This window comes from Trichechus manatus, unplaced genomic scaffold (assembly GCF_000243295.1).
Source record: "Trichechus manatus latirostris isolate Lorelei unplaced genomic scaffold, TriManLat1.0 scaffold00261, whole genome shotgun sequence".
NCBI lineage: Eukaryota > Metazoa > Chordata > Mammalia > Sirenia > Trichechidae > Trichechus > Trichechus manatus.
Window position 1 is genome coordinate 965812 of NW_004444197.1, and position 24087 is coordinate 989898.

At 53.5% G+C, this 24087-nt stretch overlaps 1 protein-coding gene across 3 annotated transcripts in view; it reads right to left on the reverse strand.

Annotated features, from left to right (window-relative positions):
• The window catches only part of GRM4 (glutamate metabotropic receptor 4), a 134069-nt gene that overhangs the window by 27852 nt on the left and 82130 nt on the right, over positions 1-24087 (reverse strand). For 2 of the 3 annotated variants that reach the window (XM_004389821.1, XM_004389823.1), the window contains 3 exons: positions 15093-15228; positions 10744-10898; positions 8286-8426 (listed from right to left, as the gene is read on the reverse strand). In XM_004389821.1, the coding sequence (XP_004389878.1) occupies positions 8286-8426; positions 10744-10898; positions 15093-15228 (432 nt within the window). The remainder of the gene's footprint in view (positions 1-8285; positions 8427-10743; positions 10899-15092; positions 15229-24087) is intronic. The other variant, XM_004389822.1, reaches the window with a different exon arrangement.

Below are 24087 nucleotides of genomic sequence, written 5' to 3' on the forward strand. Positions count from 1 at the left end.
GGTCCCTGAAAGGCTGACCTCAAAAATATGTTCCCAGATGTCCACAGACCCCAGTTTGAGAAATGCCAACCCAGCAACAAGCTGTGAGCCAGATGGGACCAGCTGAAAAGCACCCATTCAGCCTCTCGCTTGCTGGGTGGTCCTGGGAGAACTGTTTAGCATCTCTGAGCTTCAGTTCCCTCATCTGAAGGGTCCTGGGGTGCTAGGACCATGAAAGAAGAATAACGCCTGCAGCAGAGGCCATGATCAGCACTGAGCACAGGTCAGCTCCTGGGAAAGGCAGCTCCCTGCTCCTCCTCCTGGCTCTGAGCCTGGGCTTGGCTCTTCTAGATAAGGTAGGATTGGGGCTGGGAGGAGGAGGAGACGGCTCTGGGGGGTCTGAGTCGAGGTCAAATGCAGATGAGCTGCCTGTGCCCCTTCTAACAACCCCTCCTAGGGGCGCCCCCTCTCCCATGTTCCCCCATTGCTCCGTCAGTCCCTTCCCCTTCCAGCACCATCTATTGTTCCCTCTACTGGATTACTGGATCTTTCCCATCCACATAGAAACATGCTGTCATTTCTGCCATTTTAAAAAACAAACAAAAGAAAAGCCTCTCCTGACCTCACTTCTCCGCCAGCTAGCATCCCTTTCTCTGTTCCTGTTTACAGCGAAGCTCCTCAGAAGCATTGTCTCTGCTCACTGGCATCAACTTCTCTCCTTCGTTTCTCTCCTGGGCTTCTCCAGTTCGGTTTTCGCACCCACCTCTCCAAGGAAACTGCTCTTATCGAGGTCACCAATGGCCACCACAAGGTGAAACCCAGCGGTGAGTCTCTGTCCTCATCTTACTTGGTCCCTCACCAGCACGTGACAGTGTTGACCACTGCCTCCTCCCTGACGCCCTCTCTTCACTTCCAGCACGCCACACTCCGGTTTCCCTCCTACCTCCCTGGCAGCTCCTTCTCAGCTCCCCTGCTGGCTCCTCTTCCCTCCCCCAGCAACGTTCAGTGTTGGGGCTCTGTCTTTGATCTCTTCTCTAACCACAATCACTCTCTCCGCAATCCCAGCCAGTCCCATCTAAGTACTGACAACTTCCCAAATTACACGGTTGACCAGATCTTTCCCCCAACTTCAGCTCTCTATTCCATGCTTGATAGGCATCTTATGCTCTATATGTCCTAAACCAGATTCCTGATTTTCTCCCCCAGCCTGTACCCCATCTCAGAGCATCCACCTCCTTGTTCAGGCCAAGAATCTTAGAGTCATCCTTGATTTCCTGTCACCCTTCTCTCACCTTCTTTAGCAAACTCTGCTCCCTACTGCAAAATTTACAAAGAATCTGACCCGTTGTCACTACCTCCACGGCCACCATTGTCTCCCCCTGGATTACAGCAACAGCCTCCTAACTGGTCTCCCACTTTGGCCTTCATCCCCAGTCTCCCCTCCATACAGCAGCCAGAGTGATCCTGTTAGAACATAAATCGGATCATGTCAATCCTCTTTCAAAATCCTGCAATGGCTTTCTGTCTCATTCTGCATAAAAGACTAAATCCTTACAAATTGACTGCAAGTCCCCTGCAATCTACCCCCACCCCCACCCCACCTCTCTGCCCTCATGTCCCACCTATTGCTCATCCTGCTTCAGCCAAAACAGCCTCCTTGCTATTCCCCACACCTGACAGGCACGATGCCATTGCAGGGCCTTTGCACATGCTGTGCTTGCTACCTGTTGTACTCTCTGCCTGGCATGATCTTCCCCATATCTCCACGTGGCTCGCTCCATCACTGCCTTCACATCTTTGCTCAAGTATCACCTTCTCAGCGAGGCCTTCTGGCCTCCCTATTTAAAAGTGCAACATCCCTAGTCTCCCAGCAGTCCCAATTTCCCTCCAAGAAGCCTGGATCTGCCCTCTCTGGCCTCACTGTTAGGTCCTCTCTGGAGGCCCACTGCCAAGGCCACACCATGATACACCACCTTGTTAGCAAGGTCATATTGTCTACCACCTGCAGGGGGAGCTCCGCAGGGCAGGTCTGTCTCTCTCATAGAGCCCAGCATGGGGTCAGGCGCACAGTCAGCCTTTGATAAATGCTGGTTGGTTTCATGGTTGAACAAGTAAGAAGCAGCATAGAGAGAAAAGACCCAGAGTCCCTTTGGCCACCATGTGGCCGATGGTTTGAGCAAATACAAGTTCCCCTAACGGGTGGCACATAATAATAGGTGCTCCTAAATGTTGATCTTCCTTTCTTTCCCCAGGAAGGAGGCTTCCTTAAAATTCCTTTGGGAATGTGGCCATGGGAATATCCTTCAAAGCCCAGGCTGGGGCAGCCAGGAGGGCCCTGGGGCTGGGACATCAGCTGCCCTGAGGCCAGACATCTCAGAGCCAGATGGCCTGGGTTCAAATCCCAGCTTTGTTACTTACTACCTGTGTGGTCTTGGTCAAGCCCTTAACCTCTCCGTGCCTTGGTTTCCTCATCTGTAATATGGGTTGCTGTGAAGATCGAATGTTAAAACACTAGAACAGAGCTTTATGTGCAATAAATGTTGTATAAATGCCAACTGTATTCTTTCTATTAGTGTTACTACTATTGTTATTGCTGTTCTCACAGACTCATGATCAGTATCTCCCCACATACCCCCAGCCACGATGTAGCCACCCTCCCTCTCCAGGCTCCCAGCCCCTGGGAGCAGCAAGCAGTAAAGTTCTCCTATCTCCTCATAAACTGGGCCTTCCTCCACTCAGCCATCACCTGGCTGCCAGCGCCATCAGAAAAACGGATGCCACATCTGCCTTGTTTATGACTTTGATTCCCAAACCCTTCTCTGTGGGCTCCAGGGAGGGGCCCGGAGAGGAGGAGGGAGGCGGGCGCTGTCCTCCCGCAGGCCATGACAGCTGCAAGAGGCACCCTGCTCAATGACCCCAATCTCACTCAGGTGTGGGGCGAGCCGTGGGCCACCTGCAAGTGCTCCTGCAGATCTACTCGCATCACTTCTCGGGGAAACCGTGATGGAGGCAGCACTCTGCCAGGGACGGGGCTCTTAGCGGGTATGTGTGAGATAGCCTCATTTTACAGAAGAGGAAGCTGAGGCCTCAAGAGGCAAGGTAACCTGACCAAGGAAATGGCATCACCAGGATTCACACCTAGGTCTGCAGGATGCTACTATCTGTATTTTTGAGAAAGAATGAGTGCTCCACCCATAGCCATCATCCTTACCACTTCAGCACACACCAGCCCAATGTCCAACTGCCAGCACCAGCCACTCTTTCTAAGGCTCTCTCTAGCCACAGAAGCCCTCTTTGCCCACCCAGCTGGCAGGCCAGAAACCAGCTGCTGCTGAGTCAGTTGTCGGAGTAGAACTGGGATCTATAGAATTTTCAAAGGCTGATTTTTTGGAAGCAGATCACCAGGAGTTTCTTCCGAGGTGCCTCTGAGTGGACTCGAACTGCCAGCCTTTTGGTTGGCAGCTGAGTGCATTAACTATTTGCAGCACCCAGGGACTCTAGCCGGCCAGAAGTGCTGGAGAATTGATGCCCCTCGGGGGCAGCCCTCCACCAATGACTGATGGAAGTTGGTGACACATCCCCCAGCTCCCTTATGCCTCCAGTGGATAACTGTGAGGCGTGTTCCTCACTGCCTCAGAGGTCCCCAGTGGAATTAAGCTCCAGTTGTCCTCAGTGATAACCTGCTTGCTATCAAACCCTTTATCCTTGACTCACTTCCTCACTCCCCTACCTGTATTTCCTGGGATCCCTTCCCAAATAAACTACTTGCTCTCAAATTCTTGTCCCAGGAGAACCCAACTTAAGAAAGCCCTGAGGGATGGATTGGATCTTCCCTAGTGTAAGATCCTGGGATGAGATGGTCCTTCCCCTCTTGGAAGATCACCGGGGACATCGCTGACCTGGGGTTGGAAGGAATGGGTGTGGTGAAGCAATTGGTAGGTAAGAGGAGCATAGGAGTGGCGCTTGTTCACTGTGAGATCTTGGTCGGGGCAGGGCTGTGGGACTGAAACAGGGCAGAAGCCGATTATCAAGTATGTTAGCATCAGGGGGTTAGAGGGGGCTGATCCACAGCCTGCAGCGCAGAGGGACAGACAACCTGGAAAAAGTGAGTGGGAAGCCAGGTTCTGAGACAGAGCGGGGGAGGTGGGGATGCATGTTGTCGAAGACTACAGAGCATGCCTAGGCTGGCTGAGGGCAAAAGATGGGCCCAGAGCAGAGGGAGGGAAGGAGCCAGGCGGCCTGCATGTGAATCCAGCTCTGCCTTTCTCCAGTGCTGTGATATTGGCAAATTGCCTCTGTTTTCTCTTCTGTAAAACGGGTGTTACACCTGTGACGGAAGTCCCTGGGTAGTCAAACAGTTAATGCTTGGCTGCTAATTGAAAGATTGCAGGATCGAAAAGTGAAAGTAGTTTTTAGTAATGTCAGAGGGACCTGGAAGTGGGTGATGCTATGTCAGTAAGGTCATGGTTGGCATTAAGGACTTTTATCTTTTATCTATAATTTGTGGACAGCTCCTGAGGGATGACTATGGGGGTGGTCCTACCATAGATATGAGGTGATGAATAAAGCATGTGCTAACTCCAAAAAAAAAAAAAAAGAAAGAAAGAAACATTGCAGGTTCAAGTCCACCCAGAGGCACCTCAGAAGAAAGGCCTGGAGATCTACTTCCAAAAAAGTCAGCCACTAAAAACCCTATGGAGCACAGTTCTACTCTGACACACATGGGGTTGCTGTAAGTCCAAGATGATGGCAACTGAATGACAGTAACAGCCTCCCTCAGGGTGGAGCCCTCCCTCCTCAGGGATCCTATAGCAAACACAATCGGTACCAACAGCCTTGGGCTATTATGTTACCTAAGCATCTAAATCTCATCCCTCCTGCTCCTCTTCTATGTCAACAATGACAACTACTTTATCCGCACGTATCATACACAGCATTTTTCAGCCAGCCGCTTCATGCACTTCATCTCTAATCCTCAACAACCCACTGAGATGGGCATTGACGTCCCTGTTATACAGATGAGGCATCTGAGACTCAGAGAGGTTAAGTAATTTGTCCAAGGTCACACAACAGGAAGAGGCAGAGCCAGATTCAGACCCAGGGTGAGTCCCTCCCTTGCCCCATCTCTCCCAGGTGCCCAGTCCAGCGCCAGCACTCCGTGGTGCTCACCCCAACTCTCCTTGGCTGAGGCCTTCTCCCCAGGTGCTAACTCAGTTCAACCTCTGGCAGGGCCTTGGGGAAGCCAGAACCACCAGCCCCTCACCAGGGCCTCAGGTCCCATAAATATTCCCAGCAGCTCCCTGCCCCTCACCTCACCTCACCCAGAGATGGTAGGGCTTACCATGCCTGACTTGGGGCCACACAAAGACTCTACCAGCCTCTGCTGGGGCTCCAAATGCAGCAAGAAGGACTTGGGTTAGCCGTGAAGTGCCACCCTCCATTCCTCCTTGTGACACATACTCCATGTTCTTTCCAGCCTCTCCTTCGCTCCTGTACTCCCCACTGCCTGGAACGCATGCCAACTTCCCTCCCCTCACTCACCCCTCCCTCTCATCCCTCTCCGCACTCACCTCTCCCTCTGAGCTAGTGGTTCTTAAACTTTACTGCCCAATAGAACCACCTGGGGTGGTTTTTAAAAAATCCTGATGTCCAGGTTGCACCCAGTACCAGTGGAATCAAAATGTCTGGTGATTCAGTGTGCAGCAAAGCTTGGGAGCCACTGCTCCAGCCCAAGGTTCCCAGCCCTGAGCACACATTAAATCACCTGGGAAGCTTTACAAAATACCCGCAGCCCAGGCCCCACCCCTGAGACTGTCATTTAGGTGATCTAGGGGTGGGCCCGGGTATAGTTTTAAAGGCTCCCCAGTGATTCTACGTGCAGCCAGGGTTGAGAGCCTCTATTTTACCATTCACACAGTGCCTCCATTAAGGCTTTCTCACTTTCATCCCCAGACACTGTCTGGAGTGGTTCACCATCAAGCCCATTTCTCAGATGAGAAAGTAAAGACCCAGAGGTCACAGGACTTGCCTTAGGCTCACAGCAAAGCTGTCACCCTCCACTGATTCCTGCTCTAGTCTTCCTTCACCTACACTGGGGTCAGGAGACACCAGTTACCATCTTGCCCTCCCCCAGACTCACCCAGCCCCCTACCCAAGCCAGCGTGACTACACAATTTTTCATCCACACTTTTGAGTACTTTTGAGAATTAAATTAAATTATTAAATTATGCCAAGAAAACAGGAGTAAACAGAATACACAGTCACCCTACCCATGAGGGCCGAGCCTCCCACGCTGAGGCCCATTTGTACTTCTTACACCACTCTGTTGTGAGTACTGCCTGATTAAGGCAGTTACTGGGCAGCCTTGGGCAAGTCACTTGCACTTACTGACTCTCCACATCCTTATCTATACTCTGGTGATCTTAAGAGTTCCTAGAGTTTTGAGGGTGAAGTGAGATGATGTGTATAAAGTGTCCAGAACATACATAATAAACAGTGGTGTTTGTGGTTATTAGCTCAATCAGGAATGCCAAAGTCCCCACGTAAGGCACATGCATACACACATCTGCTCCCTCAGACACACCGACTCATGCATATAGACAGTCAAACATACAGCAGCAGGCACACACACACTGACACCCAGCACACTCGTACGTTCGCACTCACCTGGCAGATCAGACATGGTAGGTTTGCCTGTGAGCTTACCCAGGGGACACTCACAGTCCGTGGCTGCGACTCCCAGTGGACCCGGACCACCAGAGGGTGGCCACCTCTGAACATCATGCTCCCTCCTCTCCTGTCCTTGGTGGGATGTCCAGATGCCAAAAATTCCATGTAGCCTGTCCCTGGGTCAGGTTCAGCAACCCTTGCCCACCTGGCCCTCTGCCCAAGCTGCACCTATCCATCTGGGGTGATATAGTTTACAGTCTAGACCCAGAGCACACAAGGACCCAAGTGCAAATGTGTCTGACTGTGGACCTACCAGGATGGCTACCCTTGGGGCTGCCGGCATAGAGCTCAGTCCTACCATCCACCTGTGGGAACTCAGGTTCCTTTACTTACCTCCTCTGAGCCTCTGTTTTCCGGTCTGTGAAATCGTCCAGTTGTACCCCCCTGCATGTCTCACTCCCTCTCCTCTCTGACGCTCCAGTCAAATGTTACCTTCACAGGGAGATTTTTCCTGGACACTCTAAAGATGCAGCCCCTCTCGCTCCCACACCCCTCCCCACACACGCTTCCCATCCTCTTTCTTATCTGGTTTTATCTGCCGCACATTTTCTTTCTGACATTCCATAGTTTACTTATTTATCTTGCTTATCACGTCTTCCCATTAGAATAAAAACTCCAAGAGGTGTTTTACTCTTCCATTCACTCTTATATCCACTGTGCTTAGAACAGGGCCAGAAACATCCTGGGAGCTAAACTGGTGTTTGTCGAGTGATTGAGGGAGCCCAGAGGGAGGGGGTAGAGATGGTTTCTGTAAAGCAACCAGAGATCCACCCAGACAGCTGGAGTCAGTTCAGTTCTGTGGGCCCACCCTGGGGACATGCAGATGAATCCCAAGGCAGTCAGAGGCCAATGGCACCTCTGCCAAGGTCCCAGGGTTCCCTCCCCCATTCAGTAGCATCACTGAGGTTCTGCCACCCAAGGTACCAGAGTGGTTTCCAAGACTGCTTCCCACCCAAAGGTCTCTCAGTATCAGACCTAGAATCGGCCTGTGCCCCGCCCCTTCACGCCTTGCCCCTTTAAGGCCCTGCCCTTCTGATCTGCCGGGTGAGTGTAGGTATACAAGTGTGCTGGGTGGTGGTGTGTGTGCGCCCACATCTGTGTGTTTCACTCTGTATATGCATGAGTCGGTGTGTCTGAGGGAGCAGGTGTGTGTATGCGTGTGTCTTATATGGTGACTTATGTGCTCCCTCGGCCTCCTAGCTCCGCCACTAGGCACCAGCCCAACGGGCCTCACTCCTGCTACCCTGCCACCTCGGGCCCCTTGAGCCTCCTGCCCCTCAGGTATAGGCTCTTGTTGTTGGGTGCCAGGGAGTCGATTCTGACTCATAGCTACCCCATGTGACAGAGTAGAACTGTCCATTAGGGTTTTCTAGGCTGTAATCCTTACAGGAGCAGATCACCAGGTCTTTTCTTCCGCGAAGCCGCTGGGTGGGATCAAATTGCCGATCTTTTGGTTAGCAACCAAGCATCTCCCTTACTCTGCTCCACCATGCCTCTCCCCCACAGCCCCAGCCTAGCCCCCTAAGGCCCCCATTCATCAGGCTCTGCCCCAGGCCCCGCCCCCTGCGGGTGCTCACTGGTGCACTTCTTGACGTGGCTGCCCTTCTTCAGCGCGTGGCGGCTTAGCTTGCAGTGGAAGTTGTCCTCCCAGAACTCCGCAAACCAGATGTTGCGCCGGTTGTTGTCCAGCGTGCGGCTAGAGAAGTAGCGGTCGAAGCCTGGCAGAGGATGAGGACGTCAGGGCCTCGGCCCCCACCCCTCCCCCCGACCCCAAATCCTTCCCTCTGCCCTGGTTTCTGATCTTCTGAATCAGCGCTCAGGCGGCAAAAACAAAATGTAGAGCATTTCATTTCATTCAAAATGAAAAGAGCCGTGTTGAGTCCTAGGGAGACCATGTGTAATCTTACAAGTACACCGAGGAGAATGTTTCCACGGCCTTTTAACCACCAACAAAAGCTAATATTGGGCTTCTTTGAGAGGGAGCCACCTTGGGGTCCTGAGATCTGAGCGAGGGCCTCACGGTCGAGAGAGGCTGGTGGGGGCTGCCCAAACCTGGGAGCTTCACTCTGGTTCTGACGAGGACACTGGGCTAGAGAGGGCAGGGTCCAGGTCACACAGCAAGATCAAGTCCTACATCTCCCTTCAAGCACAGAACTTTCCCATCACTGGACAGACGCAGCCTCCATATGCTCCGCAGGGCTCACCAACCCTGCTCTCCAGACCAGGTCTTCCCCGACCCCGGGGCAGGCGGTGGCGGGTGAAAGGCCCTCTTCCTTCTCCCAAATGCCCTTCCACCCCAGTGACTGTTCTGTGTGATGCACACAGTTGACTGAGAGTTCAACAGGCCCCACATCCAGTGGTGAGCTCTCTGTACAAGTGGAGACTAAACACCCATCTGCCAGAGCTGTAGGGGAAATGCTGGCATCGGGTGGGGGATTAGCCTACGGCAGGTGTCTCACTTCGGGCTGGAAAATTCTTTGTTGTAGGGGGCTGTCCTGTGCATTGTAGGATGTTTAGCAGCATCCCTGGCCTCTACCCACTAAATACCAGCAGCACTTCCCCTCCTTTCCTCCCCTCCTCCCATCAAATGAGACAATGAAAAATGTCTCCAGACATTGCCAAATGTACCCTGGAGGGCAAAATCACCCCTGGTTGAGAATCACTGCCCTAAAGGCTTTCCTAATATCCTAGAGAGAAAAGGGACTTGCCAAGCAAGACCTAGGTTCAAATCTTAGCTCTGCCACTTACTAGCGACTGTCACTTACTGCCACTTTATCTTACTTAACCTCTCTGAGCCTCAATGCATGTGGATAAAAGTGTCTCACAAGGTTGCTGGGAAGACTACGTGAGGTGTCTGTAAGAGACCTGGCTTTTGTAGGCACCACTAAGATGCAGCTATTGTTATTTTGTGTTTATTATGGCTTGGGGAGAGGAGCCCTGGTGGGAAAGTAGTTAAAGCACTTGGCTGCTAACCGAAAGGTCAGTGGTTCCAACCCACCAGCTACCCTGCAGGAGAAAGATGTGGCAGTCTGCTTCGGTAAAGATTACCTCCTTGGAAGCCCTACGGGCAATTCTACTCTGTCCTATAGGGTTGCTATGAGTTGGAATCAACTCAACAGCAATGGGTTTGTTGTGGTTTTTTTTTCTTTTTTGGTTTATGACTTGGGGCTGAGAGGTGCGGTGTGGAAATGTCCACCGCCTGTGCTCCCTCCACCTTGGAGTGAACAGAAAACAGCGTGTGACCTTGAGTAAGCTCCTCCTCTTCCCAGACCTCAGTCTCTTTGAAAGTTTGATGAAGGGGCATTTGATGAAGGGGGCCGATGTCTGAAGTCCCTCCCAGCTCCATCAATGCTAGTGTCTATTGAATGGGTGAGGGCAGGGGAGGAGAAGGCCCTGGGAGCCTGCCTCCCCCCGTGATGAGGACAGCCAGGTCCCTGCCAAATCCAACCATTAATGGGAACTTCATGCCTTGCTCCCTGTGCAGTTCCAGCCAGAGCAGTCTGTTCCTGCCCAGGGTGACTTCAGGTCCTGTCCTGAGAGGAAAGGGTGCAGGGCAGGGCAGGCTCAACCCCAACCCAACATCCCAGGGCCTGCCTGGCCCAGGCCGGCTCTGCAGGGAGGCCCTGCTCCATCGCACAGCAAGAGGGAAGCTCCCAGCAGGGCCCCAAGCCAGCTGAGGGTCTTGGCCTCTTCTGCCCCAGGCAGGAGGAGGGAAGGGTGAAAGGTGAAGGAGAATCCCTGATAAATGAGCCTCCTGTACATGAGCACATCTCCCACATGCAAAACATCTGAGAACGAAGGACCAGAGGTCCTAAATCTGGATTCCATTCTCATTGGGCAGAATGTGGTCTGAAAGGTCTCCCAGCCCAGAACTTCAGAACACAAGGGCCGTGGACCAACAAGGGGGAATGAAAAGATATGGGAAGACGAGGAGCAGGAGAGGAAGGGGGTGGAGGAAGACAATAAGAAGGAACAGTCCAGATGACCCTGGCTGTGATGGTGGGGTGACGGTGGTGGTCCTGCCAACCAGCCTACCTCTCACAGACATCCGCTTGGGGAGGATTGTGACAGCGCCCTCCGCCACCTCCTCCAGGTGCAGCACAGGCGCAATCTTGGAGCCCCAGCTGTCTGAGCCCATCCAGAAGAAGTGGCCCGTCTGGTTGGCTTTCCGTGCAGCCACCAGCACACGCCTGTGGGAACACACACCAGCCCAGCCCAGCCGTGTCTGTTCACAGCAGCCCCACCTGCCCACACCCCAACTGCCCCTCAGCCCACACCTGTTCCCTTCAAAGCCATGCCTGAACCCCCATGGCCACATGTGCCCGGGGACCCACAGCTGCTCCAGAACCCATGCCGGTACTCCCAAGCCCACAGTTCCCCCCACTCCTGGCCCACGCTGGCCTACAGGCCCACGGCTACCCCTCCCACCCATGCCTGTCCCCCTCAGCCCATTCCTGTCCCTTGAGCCCACATTTGCCTACAAGTCTAGTGTATTCCCCTAGGCCCACTCCTATCCCCAGGGCCATATTTGTCCCAGGCCCACACCTTCCCCACGTCTCACTCAGTCCCCTAGAACCACATCTGCCCAGTCTCTGTCGTCTCAGGCTCACACCACCTAAGCCCAAATCCACATCCCTTGGCCTCTCCTCACATTTATATCCATTAGTGCACACACACACACACACACACACACACCTGTACACTTTTACCCCTCTGCTCATGCTGGTCCCTGCCACCAGTGCCCTCTTACCCACCCCTCTGTGACAAAATCCCAGGCCCTTCAAAGAGCTTCTCCCCACACCCTGTACGGTTAGGAATCCTGTGGGGCGGAGCGGTGCTCACCCCCAGCCCTGCTGCAGCAGTGGTCTTAATCAAAGCAGGGACCCTAGAGCCCAGCACAGGATCGAGCCCACAGAAGGTGCTCAATCAATGCTGAATAAATGCCCCTCAAAGACATCTCCTTGGAGGCAAAAAACAGGGAGGAATGGGTAGACTTTCTCCAACACAGCTCAGAGGAGACAAGAGACTTGCCCAAGGTCACACAGCCAGTGAGAGGCAGTAAGACTAAAAATTGGCCAGGCCTGTCCCATCAGCAACAACTAGAAGCAGACACCGGGGTTTGGAAGTGGCTGTGGGCCTGTGCAGGGGATGGACAGCTAGGGCAGGAGGACCTGGGGCTTCCAGAGAGAAACAAATGTTTCCAGGCCCTGGAGCTGGGGCTGGGGCCAGCCTGCGCTAGCCTTGCTGTCCATCACCACCTCAGCCCCTTCTCTCCTCTCTCATCAATCAGCTCCTGACACTTCCTGGACCCCCTCACCTGTGGCAGGCCCCCTCCACAGGTCACCACTAATGGCAGGTGGGGTTGCTCTCAGAACCCACACCCACATCCCTATTAATACCTGCCTGCATCCGGCCAGCCAAGATGACCAGAGCTCCCAACCCTCCATCCCTGCAGAGTCACCTGGGTTTATTTTTACTTCTGTTTGTTTCTGAAAATTCACGTGGATTTCCAGAAATGACACCCGCCTCCCACCATACTTCCTGTAGCATGCTCGGGGAGTCAAACTAAGTCCCTTCCACACCCTCTCCCAGGTGCCTCTTCTCTGGGACAAATGACCCAACCCACCCCTCCTGTTATCTGGGGATTGGTGCCTCCAAGCCCTTTCCGCTTTGAGCCCCCCTATATCTCTCTCATAGGATCGCTATGAGTCAGAACTGACTCGAGGGCATCTAACAACAACAACATCTCTGAGAGTTCATGCTAGAGTGTTGTCATCCCCACTGGGCAGATGCAAAAACTGGGGCTCAGAGAAGGGCAGTGATTTGCCCAAGATCACACAGCTAATAAGAGACCTAGAGGGTACGGGGTCTCCTGATCCCCAGCTCCGAGCTTTTTCCACCACTCCATCTACTTTGGTCAGTGGGCAGTACTTTTTGCATTTGGAGAATGGCAGTGGTCACAGAGAAACTAAGGCAAAAGAGAAGCCTCCGCCCTGACCTAAAGGTAAGTGGAAACACCATGTCTACCCCTCAGGCTCAACATGTCCTAAACCAAACTGGTCAGTCCTTTCTCTGCTCCTGCCCTACTTCCCTCACAGTTATCCTATCCAGGAATCTGGGGGTCATCCAAGACTCCTCTCTCTCCTTCAGTGCCCCCGACCAATCAGTCACCAAGACCTGTGATTCTACCTCCTAAATGGTACTGCTTCATAGCAACCACCCTGGTGCTAACCTGCCCCCGCCCCATCTCTTGTCTGGTCTACCTCAGTGTCTGGCTCCCTGCTCCCCTCACCCACCACCGTCTGTCCTTCACACAGTAGTATAGACAGGCTGAGAGGTGTGCAGGGCCTGAGTGCCCCCAGGAACACTGCCCACAGCTGGGGGAGAGCCAGGAAGGATGTGGGTATGGTTAGGGAAAGCTGAAGACCTTTCCATGGAGCCATTGATTAAAAATAATGTCTGAGCTGAAGTTGTCCCTCAAAAGCAGTAGGCCAGGGGCAGGGGCATATCTTGGTGGGGTGTGGGAACTTAGCAGTACCAGGCTTTGGATCAGAGAGCTGGAGTTAGGGAGTAGGGGCTGGTATCTGAAGTAAGAAAAAAGAGCTCAGAAGGGCCCCTCCTGCCCCAGGACCTAGCTGACTGGTGGGCTGCAGGACTGTTCAGAGTCAGTTTAGGGGATCCTATAAGGCTTACGGGGGTCAGGAATTGCCTCTGTGCTCAGCTCTGAGGGTATCAGAGGGGGCTCTGAGGACCTCGCCTCACTGGCCTTCGGCTGCCTAAGACACCCCCATTACAGGTGGTCGTTTTGGCTTTTGAGAGTTTCGTGATCTTCCAGAACTCACCCCCTCCCCACACCCAGGGACCTGGCAATGTCCCTGGGGAACTCTGCTTTACTGCAATTCAGGAGTCCAGGATCGGGTGCTTATGAACTGGAAACAGCAGTTGGGAAAAAGGGTTTGAAAGAATAGGCCCAGGTTGGACTCTGGTTAGCAATGGGGAGGTGGAAAAGCAGACAGGGCAGCCACGGCTGGACGGTGGGCTGGGGAGAGCTGAGGGCACAGCGCGTTCTGCCAGTTCTGACCAGATCTAAGGGAGAAGGCCTGGGGAAGACCACATCTGCTGTCTCACCTTCCTCTGCGAAGGCAGAGGGGTGCCTCCCCCACCAGATTCAGGGCAGGGGGCGTGTCTCATCAGCAGGTTGAGAGCCCCCTGAGGGTAGGGCCATGTCTCCCCCTCAGTCTGGGGCCCTCTGAGGGCAGGGCCATGTCTCTCCTTCAGACTGGGGCTCCCTGAGGGCAGGGCTGTGTCTCCCCCTCAGACTGGGGAACCTCTGAGGGCAGGGCTGTGTCTCCCCTTCAGACTGGGGAATCTCTAAGGTCTAGCCCATCTTGGCCCTGTCAGCCAGTCTTAGAGAGGTGGTAGCAGCGGAAAAGGCAGAAGAAAGGGAAGTGGATTAGGAGGGGTGCTCAGAGGTCATCTACTTCTGACTCTGACTCGAGGGTAGATTCAAAGAGAGGTGGGCAGGCCCAGGGTTTCTGCGTGCATACTCCTGACACCGGAGTCCACCTGCTCCCACTCTGCACATGTGGAGACTGAGGACCAGGGAGGGAAGGAGACTGCCCACAGCACGCCCGTGCCTCAGCCAGGACTAGAACCCAGAGCCCAGACCTCTTCCCTCTGCTATGGGCTCTCCAAAGAAAGAAGGGATGGGCTGAGAGGTGGCCAACATTTACGGGTAACCTATTGCCAACTAGACCCTGCTCTAAGCCCTATGCCGTGCCCCACATTCATTTCTCACAACTTTATCACAGGCAGGCATTGTCAGCTTTCTTTTATTTTAAAAGCTAAAAGAGGCCCAACCCATCGCCATCAAGTCGATTCCAACTCATAGCGACCCTATAAGACAGAGTAGAACTGCCCCATAGGGTTTCCAAGGAGCGGCTGGTGAATTCAAACTGCCAACTTTTTGGTTAGCAGCAGAGTTCTTAACCACTGTGCCACCAGGGTTCCAAAAGAGGCCCAGAGAAGTTAAGAAACTTGCCTAAGGTCACACAGTTAGTAGAAAGAAGAGCAGGATTAGAACCCAGGTGGTCTGGCTCAAGCCCATGGCGTTAGCCCTCCCCCCACCCCCCACCCCGCCCCATTAAGGCATTCTGTTTATCATTCTTGGTGTGTGGAATGGATTCAGGAAATAACGAGGGGGCACAGGACGGAGTGCCCATTAACAGTAGCCTGTGCCCTAGCCTGAGGGGGCTCCCAGCTCACACGCTCACCACTCCCACCCCCTGGGTCCCAAGGCAGTCAGGCTGGTCTAGGAAAGTCTCCAGCGGGACTCAAGACTCATCCCACACCCGGTTCCCTGCCCCGCCACTGCCTGCCCTCACCTGATGTCATCCTCGTTGGCAAAGATGATGACTGCCCTGGCATTCGAGGTTTCCAGAAGGCGCCGGATGATCTTGTCAAACTCGCCTGGCTTGGGCTCCCGTGGTATCTTCACCGACTGGGCAATGCACACGCCCCCTGCGGGAAGGGCACCAGTCAGCCGGGGGGGTGAGAGACTCAGGCTCCACATACACACAAGCACACACATACATGCACACACACACACACACATACACACAAACACACACATGTTCCAGGGCTGGGGGGATGCCCAATCCCCTAACCTGACTCCTAGCCCCCAAGTCCCAGTCTCTGGGCATGGGCTGCGCAATTAGAACAGCCACAGTGCAAAACTCAGCTCTACCACTCACCAGCTGGGTGACCCCGGACATGTCACTTAAGTTCTCTGTGCCTCAGTATCCTCATATATAAAATACTTTGCTGGGAAGAAAGAGTACAGCAGAGTTCTTAGGAGCCAGACTGCTTGGGTTCAAATCTCGGCTCTACCATTTACTGCTGTGTGACCTCTGACCAGTTACTGAACCTCTCTGTGCCTCAAATGCATCATCTGTAAAAAAGGAGATTATAATATTATCTACTTCAAAGGGTTGTTATAAACATAAGTGAGTTAATGCATACAAATACAACAAAGTCTGGCATCTAGTAAATGTTGGTTATTTTTATTGTAACCACCTCATAAGGATTTGGGCAAGATTAAATCTGAGAATGAGAGTAAACTGACTACCCTGGGCCATTAGTACCCCTCACACCCAACCCCACACAACCTCCTGGGGCTCCCATTCCTGGCCTGGTGCTCATCAACAGGCCCCTGGTAAGAGCAGCGTACGTGGCTGCCACCTGGTGCCCACCCATCCTGGGCAGCAGCTCTGCAAACCCAGCTCTAGCAAACCTCCAGCTCTCCTCCAGGTCCTTTCCCACGTGCTCGCAGGCCACTTAATGTGTAGGCGTTCCAGGTCCCACCACGCACCCTGGCTCAGCAAGGGGGCAGTGACACCCCAGCCTCCCTACCTTCTTTGTGATCAGATTCCCAGCAGGGAGCACAAGAGCCCAGGGAAGAAATTCTAGTGGAAGAGCTCCAGGCAGAACACCAGAAAAGCTCTGCTGGAGTCAGAGGAGGATCTTTGGTGGCCCTCCCATCACCCCTACTTCTCTGGCCCAGTTTCAGCACTTCCTTCCTGAGTCCTGGGGAAGGGGACAGAGGCCAGAGCCTGCCTGCCTCTTGAGCTCATTCCCCTTCAAGAAGCCTACCATTACCCGCATCCACCCACCCACCCACCCACCAGCCTGCAGAAGCCATGCAAAGACCCTCTTTGCAATCAGCTTTGATGGGATCTCCCCAATGATCCAGCTGCTCCCCACCCTCCCTATCCCTTCTGCTATGTCAGCCATCACTGGATAAGCCCCACATCTGCACCCTTTGGCTCATTCCCTGGGTGCCAGTCCTGTCTATCACTCACTGTCCCCCCTTCAGTCTCCTGGGCCTTCTCTTCCCAGTCTGCCCAGTTCCCAACCCGCCAAGCCAGAGCTCAGCCAGAAGAAATTAGGGGGTGGTGGGGGGCAGGGTCTGTCCTGAGTTCAGATTCCAGCTCTGCCACAAACTCATAGAGTGACCTCCAGCACTGCACTTTTCCTTCCTAGGCCTCAGTTTTCCCATCTGTAATAGAAGACTAAATTACCCCCATGATGTTGTGCATTGCAAATGTGACAGCTGCTATTGACTGAGCATGTGCTACGTGCCTGGCACTGAGTACTTGCCAGCGGTTCACTCATTTAATCCTCACAACAGCCCCTGAGATAGGCCTTATTTGTATCCCCATTTCACAGACGGAGAAACTGAGGCTCAACAGGGAAGCGATTTACCTGAGGATGCATAATCAATACACAGTGAAGCCAGGATTCAAACCCAGGCTGTGAGGCTGAAGCCTTGGGAAACTTCATAGCACTTTGTACTTCACACAGCAGGTTCACAGCCTCAGACGTGTCTCTCTTGAGTGGTAGGTGGGGGGCAGGTATCATTTGTGTATTTAAACCTCACCTGATGTCCTGTATAAAAGCATTTGCAGTCCACAGTTTCCATCATCAACCACATTTGACAAATGAGGAGACTGAGGCTCAGAGAAGCAGTTTGCACAGAGCCATGTAGGTCCTTGCCTACTGGGGTCCAGGAACTGGGGGTCCCAGAGAATGAGACCCTCAGGGCCCCTGGTGGCAAAGTCAGGGCTTAATCGATAGAAAAGTGTGAGGGATTGTTCTTAATAAAGACGAACCCTTTATTTAAGACCGTGGCCCTCCTCTGGGTCCCACTCAGGGTCTTGGCCCAACTGCATCCCAAATAGGATCCTTTTGGGCCCCAGTCAATGCCTAAACCAACCACCTTGGCTGGGTACCTGGCTGCCACCCCCAGGCCTCCAAATGGCTTATCACTCCAGGCTGGGGCCACCTGAGCCTTCTGCACAGACTTGATGCCCCAGAACATTGGACACTTTGCAGTGCAGAGGAGAAGACCACCCACCCACCAGTCCCACGGGGAAAGTGCCAGCACCCAGCCTCACTCTGGGTGTTAAGAACAGTGGTTCTGAGGATGGCCCCTACCCATAGGCAAGGAGGTGGCAACCAGGGAAGGCTGCCCAAAGGTGGTGACACTGAGCCAAGTCTTAGAAGGTAGGAGGCACAAACAGGCAGGTGGTGAAGCATTTCGGGGAAAACAGAGTACAATAACTAGAAGGGTTACATTAACATACCCAGGGCTACAGAACACACGCATGCACACGCACGTCTCACGTACATCCCTAGTTCTCTGCAGCAAGCACGGCAGCCATACCCCTCTGCCTCAGCCCTGACCAGCTCACACCCCCTTACTTTCTGCCACTTCCAGACAGGCCAAGCCCCTCAGGTCTCTCCTAAGACACCCAAGAAGTCCCAAGTACTGGAGAAGAGTATGGGTACCAGGAGGTACACGGAAAGAGAGAGAAGGAAGGAGCGAGGGTCCTTGGGCAGAACTAGGACCTTTCCAGTCCCGGGTCACAGAGAGAGCCAGGGGAGCCAGCCTTCCACCCAAAGCACTGGCCGTGCAGTAATGGTGGCCGGGCAGGAACTCAGCTCCCAGTAAACCCTCCATGGGGTACCTTTCTAGTTAGAAAGTGGGCCAATTGCAACATTTCTCCCCCAATCTGGGGAGACAGATGGACAAGAGGAGGAGGCTGGATGGGGGTGAGAACGAGCCACCTGGCTCCAGGAAGGAGGAAGGGGAGCCAGGGGCAGGGGGCAGACCGAGGGGAGGGAGACAGGGATGGAAGTTAATTGTTATGGAACAGGGAGAAACTATTAGGTAATATTTATGGGCGATGCTCCATCTAAGAGCTTTGGTGTGATGGTCCTGCCTGGCACCCCAGGGGTTATCTTGTACGCTTCATTTTTGCTGGTAAAAGAAGAATGAGGTGACCACAGCTTAGTCAGCAAGAATGTGAGTCACAAGGTACTTGAGATGCAAGCATGGTCTGAGGAGGGTTTGATAGTCTTGCAACCACAAGGGGCGGGGGGCGGGGGTGGCTACCGGGGGGTTTGGAAGGCATTTATGCACAGCTGTGTAGCTCAATAATACCAGTGAACATTTATGGAGTGTCTAATGCAAGCTGGATATTAGTCTGCAAATTTTACATGGATTCACTCATCTGAGGACAGTATCATTCCCACATCTCCAACATACAGATGAGAAAATTGAGGTGTGGAGAAGTTAAGTGGCCTCCCCAAGGTCACACAGAGAGTTGAGGGCAGAGGCCGGTTTGAATTCAGGCCATCTAGTTCCAGCAGCCATATGTCATGACCAAGGCCACATGGAGAAGGGACTGGGTGGTGGAGTCAGGGAAATGTCGGGGGAATGTGAGTATGGGCACCTCTTGAGCACAGCGCCTGCCCTGGGTGAGCAGCCCCTCTTGTGGCTGCCCCCCAGGGTAAGAAGCCAAGTGCCCCATTGCTTTGCCTGCCAGGTTGTCAGTATCACTGCTTAGGGGGACGCTGAAGCAGGGGGACAAGGGGCTGGTGGCAGTGTAGCCTCTGCCTCAGCTGCCCCCTTGCCCCCATGCTGCAGCCTCTCAAGAAGACTGGGCAACCCGAGAGGGCCCAGCACTGACTAAGCACCCACTGCACGCCTGGCACTGCTGGGCCCGGTCTCCACTAAGCCTCATACATCTTGGAGGCAGTTGCTAACACCTCCATCTTACAGATAAGGAAACTGAGGCTCCGAGGTGCTGAACAGTCTGGCCGAGGTCACACAGCCGTAAACGGGACTGCAGTCTGGGTCTGCATCCAGAGCCTCTCTCAGCCAGAGACAGGGGAGGGCCCAGGTCACTGGGTCTCTTCTGACTCCATTTCCTGCAGCCTCCTCCCCACCCCAGAAAGTTATCTTTTCTCGTCACTACCTACAACTGAAAAAGAGTTAGTTCATAGCACGTACCTGAGATAAAAGGGCCAGAGCTGCTTCTGCAGCCTCCATTGCTTGGGTAGGTTGGTGTGCACACTTGAACACATGTGCACATGTGTGTGCAGACACAGTCACAGACATGCGCACACTAGCACATACCAGTGTACACAATCACACACAGTCCACCCTCGCGTATACCAGCCCACACTCCTACAGCCCTAAGTCACCCACCAAGCCCGCCAGCCCTCCCTGCGTCCAGCCCCTGTGGCTGCAGTCCTCTCTGGCAGCTCCGTCAGCAGCTCCGTCATCATGGGAACCACAGCGAACAGCCCTGGTGATGCAGTTAGACGCCTTCTTCAGAACCCACCCCACCAGGGAGGGGACTTCTCCCCACCCCACACCCACAGTCTCTCATCTAATGAAAGAAGAGTCCCTGAGTCTATACTAATAATAAAGATAATAAGCAAAAGCCCCCATAGCCCTCAGGGACAAGCCCACTCCCCATCTCTGGGCAGAGGTGAAAGGCTCATAAGCAGGGAAGGGGCATAGAGGAATCTGGGGTTCCCTCCCCATGGCCCCCTAGGCCCTCCTGGGTCCCCGTGGTGAGCCCCTCACACGACACCCCAGCTTCCCAGCCCCTTGACAGACACTGGCTCCAAGCTCTGCCATCCTGGCCAAGCCAGTGCCTCAGCCGCCAGGCCAGGCAGAAAGCCACAGCCATTTGCCAAGAACATCTGAACACAGCGGGCTGGGGGGACCTCAGAGATCTCCTGGCCCAAACTGAACTGAGCCAGCCAGAGAGGGGCAGTTCCTTGCCCCAGGTCACACAGCTGCAGGGCCGAGCCCCCTCCAAATGAGGCTCTCACCACCGTTGCACAAGGTTTTAGAATCCAGGCCAGCCCCCTGCCTGCTGCCCACCTGCTTCGTCACAGTGTAAGCAGAGTATGGGCAAAGCTGCCTGGGATTAAATGCCTCAGTGGGTGCTGTGGCATCGCACACCTCCCTGTTCCTGGACCCCACTAACTGGGCCCACGTGCTCACCTGAGCCCTCATCCCTCCCCTGGAGTGGTGCCCAGCCCCACCCCCAGCTGTGGTGCCCACTTCAGCCTGCCCTGGCTCCAGACCATTCCCTTCCCCTCTCTGCCATCTCACCTGTCAAAACTGACCTGCCCTTGGTCCATCCCTCAAGCCCCCCCTCCACAAGAAAGTGGAACAATCTGATCAAGGAGTGTCAACTAGAACACTTCTAGAACAATGGGGGCTATCTGTTGTTGTTTGCCTTCTAGTCATAGAGACCCCACGTGACAGAGTAGAACTGCTCCATAGGGTTTCCTAGGCTGTAATCTTTATGGGAGCAGATTGTTAGGTCTTTTCAAACCACCAACCTTTTGGTTAGCAGCCAAGTGCTTAAGCATTGCACCACCAGGGCTCCTAGAGGGGATACCTAGTGAAGTTCACCATGCAGATCTCCTACAAGCCAGCACGGCCCTCCACATTCAGGCCCAGAGAAACTCTCACATGTGGTCCGAGGAGAAACACACACAGATGTACACTGCAGCATGGCTTGAAACAGCCAAAAATCGGAAAGAACCTAAATATTTTACAACAGAAGAAGGGATAAACTGTGGTGAGTTCGTACAATGGACTATTATGTAATTAAGATTAATAAAACATGACAAAATCCTGAAAACATAAAGTTGAGTGAAAAAAGCAAGTTTCAGTATGACCTGTTCCATTCATGCAGAATTTAATGACCCATGTAGAATCATATTTATTATTCATGGGCTGTTGTTAATTGCCAACGAGTCAATTACAACTCATGGTGACCTCATATATGCAGAGTAGAACTGCTCCATAGGGTTTTCAAGGCTGTGACCCCTCAGAAGCAGGTCACCAGGCCTTACTTCTGAGGTGCCTCTGGGTGGGTTTGAACCGACAACCTTTCAGCTAGTAGTCCAGTGCTTAACCATTTGTACCACCCAGGGACCCCCTATTTCTGGGCACAGACATATATATGAAGAAAAGCTGCATAGAGTCAGATTGCTCCAATGCCTGCAACAGTGCCTGGCACGTAGTAGGTGCTCAATAAATGTTTGTTGAAAGACTAAAGGATAGCAAGGGAACCTACCACTTTCAGAATTGTGGTGACCTCCAGGGAGGGGGGGAGAGGAATAGAATTGGGCAGGATTCCACGGGGGAGCTTCCACTAAACTCACGTTTTATTTGTTTAAAAAGTAATCAGAAGTAAATGTGGCAAAATGTCAATGCTTAGTAACTCTGGACCCCAGAACTCAGGCCAGAAAAAACTTTGAGACTCTTTGACAGCGAGGGCATTCCAATCCTTATGCTGTGCTATCTGATAGAGAACTCACAGGGGCGAACCCGAGCCTCCCTTTGTTCATCCGTGAAGTGGGTCACGCAGCTACTTCCAGCCCAGTGGCATCCACAGAGAGGGAAGGGGAGGCGTGCAGACCTGGAACCTGTGCCTGCCTCCCCACCTGGGGCTGCCCTTCTCTTCCCAGCCATCTGGCCCCTGAAATCCCATCTCCCCCTGAGGCCAGGCTCTTCCTTGGCCAGCCCTCCCTGGTACGAGCTGGAACGCTCCACCCTCCCCTGGCTCCAGGCACTGCCCTGACATGCACGTGATAGAGACTCCACTCCGGAAACTTAATCTCGGTTTCCTGTTGTATTTTGTGGTCTCTTTGCCCTTTACATTTACGATCTGGTGACCTTTCTCGCTGATCTCCAGGTCCACGTCCAGCTGATGGTCTGTGTCAGTGTCAGCCTCTAACTGTGCTTCCCAAAGGCAGGGCCGGCTCTTTGTGTTCACGCACTCACTCATTCACTCACTTATTCATTCACTCATCCTAAAGTGTCCTGCTCGGTTCCTGGCACTGTTGGTCCTTAAGAAATGGTAGTCAGCATGACCCCTTTCTGGGAAGCTCACAGTCCAGTCAAGGAAATAAGACCAGAAAGGAGAGAAGGCTCAAGGGGGCAGTGCTCCAGGCCAGCGGAAGCACATTTCCTGAGCCCACTGGGTGTCAGGCCCACACTACCCATGTCCCCACACACCACACACACCTACAGGCACCTCCGCAGGGCAAGCGAAGGCCCCACCCCTCACATCTCTCCTTCCCGTTTCACATGCTACCACTGCCTTTCCCTTGTAGAGTCAACTAATATTTACTCAACATCTATTCCATGATGGGCACGGTTTAGACACTAGGGTGCAGCTGTGAGGAGGGGAAAGGCCCTACTCCCACACAGCTTCCACTCAGGGTTGGAGTAAACAGTAAACACGTGCATGAAACAGCTTCTAGGAAGAGGTGCAGTGAAGGAAAGAAGTAGGTTCCACCTGGGGACTCCACCACCTTACTTCACCTAGTTTTGTCCTAGAGTACAGGGAGGCCCAGGCTGGTGAAATGGGCCACACAGCTTAAGAGGCAGAGGCCAGATCTGAACTCTGGTCTGACTTTTCTTGAGGAGCTGCTGCCTTGCTGAGACCCAAGAAATTGAAAACACTTTGCAAGTTGCAACTCCCACCCTTAAGTGAGGGTTCATGCTGAAATGAACCGGTTTCTCTGTCCTCTACTGCCTGGAAGTCCATGCTGGCTCTCCCATCAGCACAGACCATCAGGGCGTGTTGTGGAGGTGCTGAGACATGGCAACCTGCAGGTTCTAAGGGACAGTAAGGGGGAGTCACTTACAACAGTTCCCACCTGGAGGTGTCACCCTCATGCACCCCAGCAAGCTTAGGTTTATACAAAGCTGGAATATTGTACCTACATTCAGCTTCCACCCATCTAAAGAAGTCCCCCACCATCCTTCAAGGCCACCCCCTCCAAGTAGCCACGAATCTCCTGTTATCAGGGCACCCCTGGTTGTGGGCTGTGCCCACCGTGGCACAGGCGGCCTGGGCAGGCAGAAGGGAAAGGTCTCCCACAGTGGTAGCCTGCTTTTAGCGCCCCTGTTCCTCCTGAGCTCTCAGCTTGGGCATCCTCGCCTCCTTCCCATGACTTCTTCTTCCAACTCCTTCCTTCATTCTTTTGCTCACTCATTTGACTACCATGGAGGCCTACCCCTGCCGGTCCCAGGATCAACCAGGAAGGAGCTGAGCTGCCAGCCGCAGGCAGGGGAACAGGAAGGGGCTCCCACGAGGATTCCACGCCCACCACCTCTTGCCCCAGCACCCAGGGAGCCTGGATTGCTCTAAAAGCCAGGCTGTTCCCCGCCTCAGGCAGCCTCCGGTGCAGTATGAGAAAAATCCTCCTCCAGAGCAGAGCAATTTCCCAGCAAGGCCCATCCTCTCACAGTCCGAGTGGCTTTGGCTTCGGGTTCCAGGAGGCCAGGAGAGACAGGGGCTCCTTGCCTCTCTTTCTTTCTCTTTTCCCTTATTTTTTCCCTTTGAAATTTAAAAAGGGAGGAAAAACAAAGGAAAGACAAACACTATGAAATCAAGTGGAAAAATTTACATTACGGCAAAATGTAAAGGCAGCAAATTGCAATGTGGAGAGAAAAAGGGGGCCTTAGTTATATAACTCAAGGGGCTAGGATCC